General features: G+C 51.2%; 1 protein-coding gene across 1 annotated transcript; it reads left to right on the top strand.

Annotated features, from left to right (window-relative positions):
• Window positions 1-6065: 6065 nt before the first annotated feature.
• Window positions 6066-11778, top strand: LOC119318295 (serine carboxypeptidase 24-like). The gene is made up of 9 exons (XM_037592821.1): window positions 6066-6888; window positions 9591-9698; window positions 9815-9910; window positions 10008-10100; window positions 10272-10357; window positions 10460-10899; window positions 10993-11088; window positions 11181-11286; window positions 11364-11778. The coding sequence occupies exons 1-9, from the start codon at window positions 6591-6593 to the stop codon at window positions 11505-11507; spliced, it is 1467 nt and encodes a 488-aa protein (XP_037448718.1). The 5' UTR covers window positions 6066-6590; the 3' UTR covers window positions 11508-11778.
• The last annotated feature ends 2927 nt before the right edge of the window (window positions 11779-14705 follow it).

Below are 14705 nucleotides of genomic sequence, written 5' to 3'. Positions count from 1 at the left end.
CGGGTACTCGTCACGTAGATCACATTTCTAAAAAGCAGGTTTGCGTGGTACTCGCTCCGTCCGAAAAAACTTGTCCTAAACTTGTTCCTCAAATAGATGTATCTAGCACTAACTTGGTGCTAGATACATCCATTTGATGGACAAGCTTTTTCGGACGAAGGAAGTATGGAAAAAATCACGCGTGTAGATTGCGATACATTATCTGTATTTGTAACTACTTCCTCCGTCCTATAATACAAGATTTTTTTTAGGGTCAACCTTGCTGCCTTTTATTAACTAAATGGCCCCAGCCACTATAATGTCGCGAATACAATCCGGAGGAACAGAAAACCAAGAGCATGATTGGTTTTTTGCCAACATTTGGCCAAATGTTGGCAATACCAAGACTTGTCAAATATTGGCAACTTTATATGAGATAGGCAAGGCAACTCGGTAACCAACCAATTAGTAGACAACATTTGACACAATGCCAAACATCGGCAATGCCAATTTTCGGGACCAAACCAACTTTGCTCCAAGTCTTACATAATTTAGTAAGGCAGCCATATGAGCTAGATTATGCGTCGCACGGTTGGCGAAGCGTCTACCCCAAACCACGTGAAAATCCTTCTGAGAGGCAAGCAGCTCTTTGATCTCTTCGATGAGAGGGCCATGCCGGGATCTCACCAGCTCCGACCTCGACAAATCTTGCATCACACCCTGGTTGTCCGTCTCGATGACGGTCTTCCGGGCGCCCACCTCCAACGCAAGCTGGATACCTCTCCGACATGCCAGCAGCTTTGCGTGTTGACGGAGGGAGTACCATTTTAATCATGCATCTATAATAAAATAAACAAAGAGACGGGTAAAAATATTGACAACAACAAACCAAAATCCGTAAGTCCACATTATAGAATGCAACGCATGCCCACCGACTAGAGTTTCATGTAACATGGTTGCGATTTTTTGAATTATTATCCCACGGTTCTAGCCGCTCAATTCAGAGGTACAGCAGATCACCCGGCCCCACTTGTCGGCTATACCCATACCAGTTGACAGGTGGGCCTCAACGCAAGTTATAGAATGGTCCTCGCGTCAGCTATACCAATTCCTCACAAGCTGCATCCGCTTGCCATCATCAGAAGGAAAGTGTTGGCAGAGCAGTAATAAACCGGCATTGAATCCCTGCGCCAAACGTCTGCCAATTGGTTCATACGGCCGGAAATGGAACCGCCATTACTGCTCCCTCGGCCCTCCCAACCGGAAAGCCTACCACAAAAGGTCTCAGCTAATCGGAAAAGTTTCAGCGCGATATCGCCTCTGTACCGCAGGGTCCTATCCTATCATCCTAGCTAGCTAGGCCAAGCCGCAGCGGCTGCTCGGTCCTTCTCCTCCTCCACAGGTCGGGATCACACAGACCATCAATTCCCATGCATTTCCATGCAACGACTACAATTCCGCCGGGCAGCTACGTGCTACGAGTATCACTCTAGCTACCACAGTAGCTCACGGCTGATAAACTATTATTACGGCCTTCCTACAGCGACCCGTCTTATCAGCCTGACACCATTGCCGGCCCTGTTGTGCTAATTTGTCGCGCCCACAAGAGCTGAGCGCATTTGATTACCTAGCTTTTGCTATACTAACTCGGGATTGCTAGTTTTGGCTCTGTGCCATTATAGAAATAATGCACCATGCATACCCGGTGGACGGTGCAGCAGCGCGCAGGGGTATCTTCTGCTTCTGTGGATCATGGAAATGGCAGGGACAGAATTTCCAAGTGCGGCGAGTGAGGCCAGGCGTGTATATCAAGGAAGGAAGGGAGGAAGGTGACACTGCTGGCTATAACTATATGCTTTCCCGATCTCTGTTGCTTGCGAATGCAGACACGCCCGCGCAGCACCACTGTTGACAGAGAGCAACGCAACACAAACATGGCAACGGGGCCAGGGCCAGAGGCTTCTTGGAGCCGTGCGGCAGTGTGCGAGAGAGGCCCGGGTCTGCATGCATAGAGGTAGAGGATACGTACAGTTACACAAACGGAAATGCGTGATGCTTGCCAGCTTGCTTGCTTCAAGGAAAAGGTTTGATCAATGCGGAGATAATCCTACGGTAGCTAGAGAGGAGATATATATAGGTGCAATAAAAGTGTAGAGGGGTCATCTTGGGGCGGGGACTGCTCCGTTTGTAGGCAGGCAGGCGCGGTTAATCAAGCATGCATGCATGCGTAAAGTAGCCGGCCATGCATCCCGACAAGACTCCGCAACAGAACAGAGATGCCGCGCGCCTACTAGGTGCGTAGTTCCACGCAACGGCTGTTTAGTCTAGGTAATAAAATTTACAACGGCAGCATCCGTGAGCCCAAAACGTCGAAAGGCATATACGGTATACCCTCAGAAAAACACTCGCTCCCTCCGCTCACTTTCATAAGTTGTTTCAGATAAGTGAAACTGAGTTGTGTTTGCACAATGTCTAGAACGTCTATAAAGCCTTAAAAATGTGAACCGAGGGTACCCTGCAAAAAAAAAAAGTGAACCGAGGGAGAACAAAAATTTGAAAACAAATTTAAATTATTTGGAGTAAAGAAGTCTTCTGCCTCCTGTAATTGGTGTCGGGCCGTGAGCAAAGTTCTTTGACGTCTCCGAGCCTTCTTCCAGGAGCTTGCAGAATCCATGACCGAAAATTGTCGATTACAAATCACCTCCGCGGATAAGAAAACATTCGGAGAAAAGGCATGTATAACATCTCATGTGAGGCCAGACGGAGCCAAAGAACATAACTCTCACATAATCCATTACGAGATTGAAACTGTTCAGCCTTCGTTGGTCGAAATTGGACGCATATTTGCACCGTCTGCTTCACAAGACGGTGTGAACGAGGCAAGCCTACAAAAGCATCATCTCAACGAGTACGAGGAAGGGAGAACTATTACATGAAGACGGCCATATCACTGGTTCACCACCGACAACGGAGAACCAAAACCAAATCTAAAACCATCACACTACCAACACTGATTTGAAACAGCAATGTCCTCGCCCCCTCCAAGAGAGACCCCCTGATCTTATCGGGAGCGGAGGTATATCAGCGCTGCTGCCCTACCTCCTAGGGTTTCGCCAGAGGAAAGGAAGCTGAAAACACTTCATCAATAGGAGATGGACCTGACCTGAATCCCAAGTGCTAGGAGGCCATCATCCTCTTACAAAGCTAGTGCGGCTCATTCGTTATCAACTCCAATAATTATGGTCTCTTTTGAGCTGAAATCATGCGAGATAAAATAGTACTAGTATCAATACCACTGTGCTCTCTTTTCAGGAGGAATCATGCATGCGGGGCAATGGTAAATAATTACACCAGTACAGCACGGGGGCTTTTCTTGCCATTTATGGGTTAGTACAGCGTGAGAGCTTAACAAATGATTTCGTACGTTTACGGAGGGCGAGACGTGACGGGTATCATTCCCGCCTGCCTCTCGCGAGGGGACAGGCGAAATGATCCGGCCAGCCGAAATTATTGGGCCCTCATGGCCGCGGTACGCACGAAATAAACTTTGTTTAATCGATCGGGCGGTCAAAATTGTCAAAGCGTCAGATCATGGCTAGCTGCCGCTGCTGCCCCTGATTCCCCTGAGCTGCACGTACGTGACGCGAAATTAAATATTTCCCGCGCGCAGGCATGCAGCGCGCCGTACGTGTCAAACCTCCGCCCGATCCTTTGCGCGCTCCCGCCGCTACGCTACCTGTAAAGCGCCATTGACGAAGAAATTTGACGGGTTGTGATTTTTTGAATAATGAGCAGGGTCGACGTTAGAGTCGTAGTGTTTGTCTAGCTACGAGCAGTGTGGACAAATCAGTGGTTGGAGTCACAGGAATGGGAAGATTCGAGCTCGGAGCTCGATCGTGTCCTCCGTGTGTCGTCGTCACTGCAAATCCGGCTACGCACGCCATCGCCATCGCCGTCCCGCGTGCATGTGAGCCTTTTGGTATCTTCCAAAAAAATTCGACGGACCAAAATATATGCATGTGAGCGGGACGACGTGGAGTACGCGGGCATGGCATGGTATGGGCTCCTTGGTTCTCATCGATCGGTCCGTCCGTATGCGTCGGCACAATGCACGGCGGAAGCAATGATCGGCTGATTTACAGGTGCAATAATAATACACAGTATACGGTCGAGCAGGGCGAGACCCAACCCAGTCAGAACCTCGACGACTCTAGCGCTAGCTTGCTCCTTACCAAGGCGATTGATCGAACCCATCTGGTACACGCTTCCCTGCTGTCCTCGTGCTGTCAATGTTAGCATGTTGCTTGCCACGTACGTACCGCTGCTGTCTTCATTTGTCCTGTGTACGTACCGGCCACCTGGCCAACGAGTAACGGTACATCTACAAATGTTAGCTTGTTTGGATGTCTGTATTGAAGAGTTCCGTGTTGAATTGGCCTAAATTCCAATTCTGTGAGGAAACTGAAATGGGATGAATACGAATTCGACTGTTTGGTTGTTCATTGAATTAGCCATTGAATTGCCTCAGAACTTCCAATACCAAATCATGTTTGGATGACAAACTTTGGAATTGCTTACATTACAGTGAAGATTGTACCTTGTTCTACATGAATTCAAACTGAAATCTTCTCACATGTGACTATAATTAAATTAATATATAGCAGTAAAAAATAAAAAATATTCTATCTGTACTACTTTACCTATCTAACATGAAATTTTCATTCAGTAAGAAAGGCAATCACTGAATATTTCAGGTACACATGAGCTTTGCTAGCATGCAGTTTGATATCCCTCAAATTACTCATACTGTCATACACAAGCACTGTACCAGTTCACCTATTTGACATGCAATGTTCATTCAGTATGAAAGATAATGACTCAATTTCATGGTACACCTAAGCTTCAGTAAAAAAAAGGCAGCAAGTATTCAAGCCCTCAAATCACCTATCTGCACTAACTGCAGTTCAGTCCATTTGATAGTTCACCATGTATAGATAATGGGCAACCTGCCACGGTCACCGCCGGCTATCACCCGTTGCACTTGTCCCCCTATCTTCTTGCTTCATATGGGGATGGGGACGGGTTGGTATGATGGTCGCCACCATCGTCGGACAGGATGGTGGACGCCGCCAGGCTTCCTCTCGCCCACCTTCCGGCCGGGGTGGGGATGGAGACCAGTCTCCATGGCGGTCGCCGCTGGAGACGGAGACCAGGAGCGAAGGGGTGCGGTACGAGACGAAGCAATCGGGACAGGGGATGGGAAGGAGAGGGAGAGACGGGGGATGAACAGATCTGCGCCGCTGCCGAGCGCCGCGGTTCGTCACCGCCGCTCTGGTAGCTAGGTCACCCCGAGATCCCCTCTCCTCTCCCTTCTTTTCTTCTTTTCTTTTCTGGTCGCTGGGATCGAAGGGAGTTTTGCGGGGAATGGGCAATTAAGAGGAAAACGAAGCGGGAGCCCTTCGAATCGTGGGAGGGAGCTTTACGTGGGAGGCAAAACAACCCCGAATTGGCCTGCTGTTTCCAATACGAATTCGATGTACTATCAAACATCTGTATCGAGGCTAGATGATTACCAATTCGATTTCCTGGGCTGCAATGGAGACATCCAAATGCGGTGTAAATGAATGTGGAGTATTGTGATTGGCAATAGGGAGGTGAGGGGCTCATCCCTACTTAAAATCAGAGGAGAGAGAAAATTACGTTGAAAGGTTAAGTAAACCTTTGTAGGTTTTTGTAGCTCTAGCATTACTGACCGGCCAACCACCCAACGCCACGTACCCACCACCCATCAAGGGAACTCGTAATGCTGTGTGCACTCGTCCTACTAGTAAGACAAGGGTTAGTGTGTCACTGCAGCACACAGACACAGTGACTTTTATTTCGCTTGTCCCACGCGGAAAGCTCGTAAAAACTTTCCACTGGTAAATCCCATCTGCAGCCGGGCCGCTTTTGCTCTGTTCCATAGCGCATGGAGCATGCAAGAAGCACTCATCAACAGTGAGGAATCGCCCGGCGCCGTGGAAAGCGACCGAGAGCCCGCAGTGCACCAGTGCAGCGCGCAGTGGTAGCTGGAGCAGTTGAGCTGGAGTGTGCAAGCCACCGCATTAATGCCCTCCCGTGGTCAATCTCTAGCCAGCCCACCGTGCCCCGTCTCAACTCAAGCGGCGTACGTACGTAGGCCAGCCGAGCCATACCCAAGGTCGTCGACGGGACGGAGGGGTATTAATGGCGGCGTAGGCGCCCCTCAGCTACCGCCCGCAGCGCAGCAGCGTAGCTCACCCTCACTTCACCTCACCTGCCCTCCGTCCTCTCCCCCTGCCCACGCCATGAACGCTCACACCGAGCTGCTGCTGCTGAGCTCCCGGGCTTAAATGCTCCGCAGAGCCGCCCATGCCCGCCCGCCCGTCGCTCTCGCCCGATCCGATGCCGCATTATTGCATCTGCATGCGCGCCACCACCCCCACCAGCCACCTCTCTCAGAGCTGAGCTCGCGCGACTCTGGTCGACGATAAATACCACTGCGCCCCGCGGCCGCGGCCAGCTTGTTGTGCTGTGCGCGCTCCGTCCGGTGGTACTACCACGACATTCCGACAAGAGGTGTCCTCGTGTCAATGGCGACCCGGTGTGGAGGGGCGGGCGGCGGCGGCGTTGTGGGCGCCGTGGCGAGCGTCCTGGTGCTGTGGCTGGCGGCTGGAGGCGCGGCCGGCCTGGTCGCCACCGACCCTGGCGCGGAGGAGCGGGCGCGGGACCGGGTGGAGGCGCTGCCGGGGCAGCCGGCGGTGGCCTTCGCTCAGTACTCCGGGTACGTGACGGTGAGCGAGCGCCACGGCCGCGCGCTCTTCTACTGGCTCACCGAAGCCGCCGGCGGCGACCCGGCCAGGAAGCCCCTCGTCCTCTGGCTCAACGGCGGTAAGGAAAGCAAGCACCGTGCAGTCCTTAATTTCTTCGTATGCTTGTCTGGAAATCACACTCTGTGCTTGTTTAGATTAGTTAATTCTTTCTTCACTCACTCTCACGGTCGGTTCAGACTTCAGAGTCTCACTGATGGTGTTGACCGAAACCGTTCCTGCGGTCTCCCGATCATGATGAGCCTCCTACGCTTACTTTCGCCACCTTTTGGAGTTTTTAAAAGGATGAAACTTTCCGGGGCTTTGGACACGAACTTCAAAGTTGTTCAAACTCGTTGCCAACGCGCCTGGGTAGCCACAGTAACCAAAGGAAAGCCCCATGATTCTCCTCTGTCCCTCAAACAAACAATATTACTACTCCAAGTCCAACCATAATGCACACTTGCACACACACACACACACACACACACACACACACACACACACACACACACACACACACACACACACACACACACAGATGAATGTAACCAAGATCCAACGGCCACGAGTGTACGAACTGAAACTTGACATAATTCCAGGCTAGCTTGGCCCATTCCTTCCTTGGTGAAGGACAACGTACTGGTGATTTTTTTCGTTTTGGGAGTTTGGGGCGGCTGTATATCCGTATGATGGGGATGGCACGGAGGGAGTACGTGGTAGTGAATGCGCGCGCAGGCGGGAGTAAATGTGCGAGCGAGGACATGACGGATGCCTGAAACACGAGCATGGATCGCAGCTGCAGAGTGCCAGCTTGGCCTTGCCCGTGCAACATGCATGACAAGTTCTATCGTACGTTTTTCGCAAAAAAAAAAGGTTCTACCGTACGTTTTGCTTAGCTTTTTTGACATGAAACTTCATGGGGGGGGGAGAGAGAAGAAACATAATCCAGGCAGACTGACAATGGCTGTAATTAAACTCCATTCTTGGAGGTTTTCGCCGTAGAGAATGAAGCAATAAATAAGCCCACCTTGGTCGATAGATAGTACTAGGTTACTGTCATCTCTGAATGTGGTCTTGAGTATCTAGGTCACATGACATGCACGTTCAGTTACTAGTCATAGACAACAAGTCTTTCATAAGTATAAGTACCCACTCTCTGCACATGTTAGCGCAGAGAATTGTCTTATGCACCTGGACGCAAGGAGATGGTGTTTAGCCTCTCCTAATCACACTGCCACCGCTGTCTGCAAAATCCCAATGGCTCTCCAGACGGCTGCGTGCCTGCATGCATGCCTCTGCCTTGCAAATGTAGCGCCACCCCAAATTCCTATGCACCTGATCCGGCCGTCCTGCGCTGCTGAATGGAGTACCACACTACACTACACCACACCTGCGCGACAGCGCGGCGTCGTCCTCGATGACGCAGTGGCCAGCCCCAGCCGGCCAGCCGTCGCCGACGCAGAGCCGTCCAGAGCTCGATCTGGCGGGAGCCTGATGAATGCATGAACCCCGTCCTTGGAGATCCGGGAAATCTTAGCCACAGGGCTGGCTGCTTCCTCATGTGAGTGTATGTGACCGCTGCGTGCTTGTGCTGCGAGCCAGGGAGGGGGCCAGCCAGGGCCATGGACGAAATGATGAGCTACGTTGTGGTAGGCGTCGTGCTGCCAGCCGGCAGATATGTGTTTGGTTCGTGCGTGCGTGACCACCGCAAAGGAAAAAAAGGCTGCGACGGCGAGCCGCAGGCAGGCCACCACCTTTCCTTGTGATTTTTCGCTGCATGCTAGCAGTAATCTTTTGTTGCTAATGCCACAGGCGATGGGCACTAGCGTGTACCCCCTTGATATTCCCTTTGCTCCATCTCTGGTCATTGTCACTCACGCGCCGGATCGGGCGCGTCCAGGGGCTACACACCAAACCCAAACCCCCGCCCCACACTGCCGCATACCACCAAACATTACAAAGGCACAAGGATGTGCCGTCGTGTGGTCATTGCGCTTGTGCACTGTGTAGTATGCAGTTGGGCCACTGCGATCGATCTGCGTCGGCGCCGGCAGATCTGCGTGTTCATGCTGTGCGCATCTGCCTTGCCTGCATCCATCCGCGTCGCGTGCATGGAGATGGTGACTCTGTGCGCGGTGGCCTTTTCCTTCTTGCACGCAGGCGCATGGCATGGCGTTGGCGCGGAGCGAGACTGCGATGGCGATCGATGATGCGCTGCCGCCGGCCGTGGTTTGTTTTGCTTTGACCTGCGGCTGCCTGCTGCCTCGGGAATTGGGGGCGGGCAGGCAGAAACGGCCGGTGCACGCCTCTGCCGCTGGCTGCGCCCCTTTTTCTTCTCCCTTGCGATTAGGATACGCTTTGCTTGTCTGAAGAAGAAGAAGCATATCTTATCCGTGGTAGATGCAGTTTTTAAATGACAAGTGTTCACCGTAAGCACTACTGCACTAGACCATTACTGGTGTTGAACTGCCAGTGTCACTTTGGCTCGTTCACCCGTCGCCCGTCGGCGCCGATCGATCATGATTGTGGGCTGCTCTGAATCTCTGCCATGCCGTCTGTCTGTCTGGCCCTAGCTTTTGCCTTCATGCTCTGTCAACCACAGTGTGCGTGGCCCTACTTGACGCGCACATTTCACTTGCTGCATCATCATGAGAACCTCCTTTACTTACTTCCATGGCAACGCAAGATGAATCTTCAAATGGGAGTGCAAACCTAGTACTGTATTATTATTGTTTTTTGCACTTCCGCCAGTGGGGTTCTCTGAATAATTTCGCTTCGCAGGCCCTGGGTGCTCCTCCGTGGCTTACGGCGCGTCCGAGGAGATCGGCCCGTTCCGGATCAAGCCCAACGGGACGGGGCTCTACCTCAACAAGTACTCGTGGAACAGAGGTGAGTCACTGGTACCACTCCTGTTGTTATGCCTGCAGATGTGTTCGGCACAGGCTACTCGCTGAACTGACTGAATTTTGTTGACTGAACTAACTGAATTTTGTTGCTGCATGCAGAGGCGAACCTTCTCTTCCTCGAGTCGCCGGCCGGCGTCGGCTTCTCCTACTCCAACACCTCCTCCGATCTCAAGACCTCCGGCGACGAGAGGACCGGTAATCCTCCATCGTATAACAAGTTTGGGTCAGGTAGAATTTCCACTGTTCAAACCTACTAGTGATTTTGATGTGCCTGTGGAATGCTGTGATGCAGCTCAAGACTCGCTGCAGTTCTTGATCAGCTGGATGTCGCGGTTCCCGCAGTACCGGCACCGGGATTTCTACATCGCCGGAGAAAGCTACGCCGGTAAGTTACTTGTGATCTCAGTGGGGTAGCCTTCTTTCCGTAGTTCTCTGGCTTTCAGAGCACCGGGAGGAAAATTCTATGATAACTGCCACACTAGCACTATGATAGGAATAATGACCCACCTGAAAAGTACTTACACTCACTCTTGGGATCAATTCCTTTTATCTCCAGGCCACTACGTGCCCCAGTTGGCGAGGAAGATCGTCGAGTACAACAAGGCTTCGCCCAACCCCTTCATCAACCTAAAGGGAATCCTTGTGAGCACCACACTCACTCAAAAGTACCTACAGCATTCCACCAGTGGTGGATCGATCGCACTGAATCTTCCATTTTTTTGTTGATCGTGATGATGTACCCAGGTGGGGAACGCGGTGACCGACAACTACTACGACAACATCGGCACGGTGACCTACTGGTGGACGCACGCCATGATCTCCGACGGCACCTACAGGGCCATCCTCAAGCTCTGCAACTTCAGCAGCGCCAACGTCTCGAATGCCTGCAACCGCGCCATGAGCTACGCCATGAACCACGAGTTCGGGGACATCGACCAGTACAGCATCTACACGCCCTCCTGCCACGCCACCTCCGATTCGTCGGCGGCATCCGGCAACTCCACTGCACCGCGCAGGCACCGCCGTGCAGTGCTCAGGTTCAAGGACACCCTCATCCGCCGGAGGTCCAACAGCTACGACCCCTGCACGGAGACCTACGCCGAGAAGTACTACAACCGGCTCGACGTGCAGAGGGCCATGCACGCAAACATTACAAGGATCCCCTACAGATGGACCGGCTGCAGGTTCAGCTTCAGACAAACTTTCTTCTCTGTTCTTGTTATGGCTGGGTCATGGAATTGAAGATTAACAAGCAGGGGGTGCTTTGACATTGACAGTGATGTGCTCATCAAGACATGGAACGACTCCGAGTTGTCGATGCTGCCCACGTACAGGATGCTGATCAAGGCTGGGATTAGGATATGGGTGTTCAGGTAAGCTCAAGAGTCTGAAACAGGCAAAGTTTTCCTTCACTGCAGTACAAATTGTTTCAGTGGATGTAACCTATTTTGAATGGTGAATGCAGCGGCGACACGGACTCGGTTGTCCCGGTGACAGCGACGAGGTTTTCACTCAGCCACCTTGGTCTCAAGACTAAGATCCGCTGGTACCCATGGTACTCAGCCGGTCAGGTACTCATGATGCCATTGCTGCTCTTCACTTGCAGTATATACAACAAAGCGGCACTGTAACCACTTTGCATTTGCAGGTAGGAGGGTGGTCTGAGGTGTATGAAGGGCTGACATTTGCGTCGGTGAGAGGCGCGGGGCACGAGGTGCCACTGTTCCAGCCAAGGAGGGCGTTCAGGATGTTCGTATCATTCCTGGCTGGGAAGCCATTGCCCAAATCCTGAAGGCTCATGCCTGCCATGAACATGAACCGATGATGTGCAGCGTGATGCCTAGCGAAAGGTGGTTGAAACTGTGTGAGATGGATGGAGAGAGTGATGTAGAGTGCTTGCAAGTAGTAGAAAATAACTAGTACGTAGTTCATAGGTGACGAGTGATTGATTTGGTCTGGGGAAAAGGATGAGAAGAGAATAAGGGTGATTGTGCCATGGAAACCATGGGCATTTGCAGGAACAAGCAAATAAACTTGAAGGCTCTATTCTTGATGTTGTCTTACTATCAGTTTTCACTATGAAATTTCCACATCAAATAGGAGTATGTTGCATCTTCCATGCCAAACAAAGCAGAGAGGGACAACAAAATAAACACCAAGAACATTTCTCAAATGACCCATAAAGTCGCACTATCAGTAATTTATCTCCCATGGAAATCCATATCGAGCTCGCTAACCGTACAGGAACAACATTGCAAAACAAGGCGACTACTCTAACTGAATCTAAAATAGCATGATCTGCAAAATCCATGAAAGCAAATGCAACATCCTGAGGGGAGTAGAGAAGAATCAGACCTTGAACCCCTCGGCACGGAGGCATTGCCTGTGAGCTTCGATCCATTTGGTGCACGCAGACTCCCCGTACTCGACGATGCACTCATCTCTGAACCTCTTGGTGTCAGGGAAAGCGCAGCATATCTTCTTCTTCGGCTTCGGGTCAGTGGCAGGAGCTGCTGGGCCTTCGTTCACAATCGAGCACACAGGAGCATGCACGGGCGTTGGGGATTCCGTGCTGCCCATTTCAGCAGCAGCAACTCGGGTATGATCTGCAAAACGGGGGGCGGGGAAAAGAGAAAATTCACTTCAGTCTCCGTTGATCATGATATATCTGCACATTCAACGGGAATAACCAAAAATTATGTCGTTCTTTGATTACAATCTACTCGAGTAGTAGTGGATAACAGGACAAGCGGATATTGGAACACCGCAGTGTTCTCTGAACTTACTGACGAACAAAAACAGATAGGTTTTCCCGCAATTTTTTGTTTTGATCATTTCGGTGCAGCAATAGGAATTGCGCGAGATGAAACAGGGATATGAGATAGCCTGATCTCATGTAAGCCAAGGTTCAATTGTGCACCGGCAAGATTAAAAGTCAGATCTTGATGACAACTATGAGAAATCTATGACAGAGCAGTCGGCTACCTGAATTTCTTTTCCTGAAGGCCCAAATCATGGAGAAAATCTTGCTCCACTGCTCGAATGAGCAAGGATAACCACGAAAACAGACTAATTTAATCCTAAACGCGCACAACAGCATCGGATCAGCCGTCGATTCACGCTGCTCTTTGCAGAGCCCACACCACAAGTACGCCCAACCGCGGCGACTAAACAGAGATAGATGTATGCGGGGATCGAAGGGAGGAGACGTTACTTGCCTGGACGGACGGAACCGAGGAGCGCCGCTGCCGTCTTTCGTCTGCGCGCCGTGGGCGGGCGGATTTTATGTGTCGACGGCGGCCGCGCGGTGGCCGTGCGCGTGTCTGGCTCTTCTTCTTCCTGGGGCTTTTTTTTTTGAGAGAGAACGTCGGCCTTTATTAATTAAGCAACAAACTTACACAGAGTCTCCCGGATGCAATCCGGAACAGAATGAAAAATACAAAGACTAGAAGAGTTCAAACTAGATCTAGCTAGCATATGAGCTAGAACATTACAATGCCGACAAACATGCTGGAAACAAGTTGAAGAGAGGCCGCCCGCCAAGAGTTTAATCTCTGAAAGAATAGAACCCACCTCCGAGCGATCCCTCGAGGGAGACGAGAGGCGCTGCATCACCGAGATGCAATCAGTGTCGAAAATAACTTCGGAGAAACCCTCCTCTTGGGCCAAGGCGACAGCACGCCGGAGCGCCATGGCCTCAGCCAGCTTAGGGGCCCGAGCGCCCAGAAGAGGTTCAGAACAGGCTGCTACACAGCGCCCCGCATGATCGAGCACCACCACACCCAATGCAGACTTGCCCAGCTCTTGCGACACCGCAGCATCAGAGAAAGCCACCACCGAACCCTGCGGCGGCGGAGACCAAAGACAAGCAGAAAGGGAGGTCTCACGCCTAGGAGCAGGAGCGTGGTCATATAAATGTCGAAAGATCAGGTCGATGTAGGCCTTTGCCCTGGCAACGGTATGTTTCGGCTGGGGCGCCGCAGATTCATTCCTCGCCAAATTCCGTGCTTTCCAGATATGCCAAATGGCAACCGTAAGAACAGTTGCCTCTCGGTCCGAGCACCTGGACAAGAAGTCGAAGAGCCATTGCTTGGGGGAGGAAAAATGTGCGCGCCGGAGCTTGATGTGGAAGAAGCCTTTGATGTCATCCCACACAGCACAGACATGAGGGCAGAAGAGCAGTGCATGCTCCACTCGCTCCATTCTACCGCAAAAAGGGCAGTCCGTCCTGGTAGGGACTTGGCGAAGACTGAGCTGATCACCTGAAGGTAAGCAATCATGAGCAAGGCGCCAGAGTACAATCTGTTGGAAATATGCCCTAGAGGCAATAATAAAAGCATTATTATTATATTTCCTTGTTCATGATAATTGTCTTTTATTCATGCTATAATTGTATTATCCGAAAATCGTAATACATGTGTGAATACATAGACCACAACATGTCCCTAGTGAGCCTCTAGTTGACTAGCTCGTTGTGATCAACAGATAGTCATGGTTTCCTGGCTATGGACATTGGATGTCGTTGATAACGGGATCACATCATTAGGAGAATGATGTGATGGACAAGACCCAATCCTAAGCATAGCACAAAGGTCGGTTAGTTCGTTTGCTAGAGCTTTTCCAATGTCAAGTATCTCTTCCTTAGACCATGAGATCGTGTAACTCCCGGATACCGTAGGAGTGCTTTGGGTGTACCAAACGTCACAACGTAACTGGGTGACTATAAAGGTGCATTACAGGTATCTCCGAAAGTGTCTGTTGGGTTGACACGGATCGAGACTGGGATTTGTCACTCCGTGTTACGGAGAGGTATCACTGGGCCCACTCGGTGGTGCATCATCATAATGAGCTCAAGGTGGCCAAGTGTCTGGTCACGGGATCATGCATTACGGTACGAGTAAAGTGACTTGCCAGTAACGAGACTGAACGAGGTATTGGGATACCGACGATCGAGTCTCGGGCAAGTAACATACCGTCTGACAAAGGGAAT

Source organism: Triticum dicoccoides, chromosome 6A (genome assembly GCF_002162155.2).
Source record: "Triticum dicoccoides isolate Atlit2015 ecotype Zavitan chromosome 6A, WEW_v2.0, whole genome shotgun sequence".
In the NCBI taxonomy this organism is placed as follows: Eukaryota; Viridiplantae; Streptophyta; class Magnoliopsida; order Poales; family Poaceae; genus Triticum; species Triticum dicoccoides.
The sequence above is the reverse complement of the archived record's forward strand: the minus strand, read 5'-3'. Positions and strand labels throughout refer to the sequence as shown.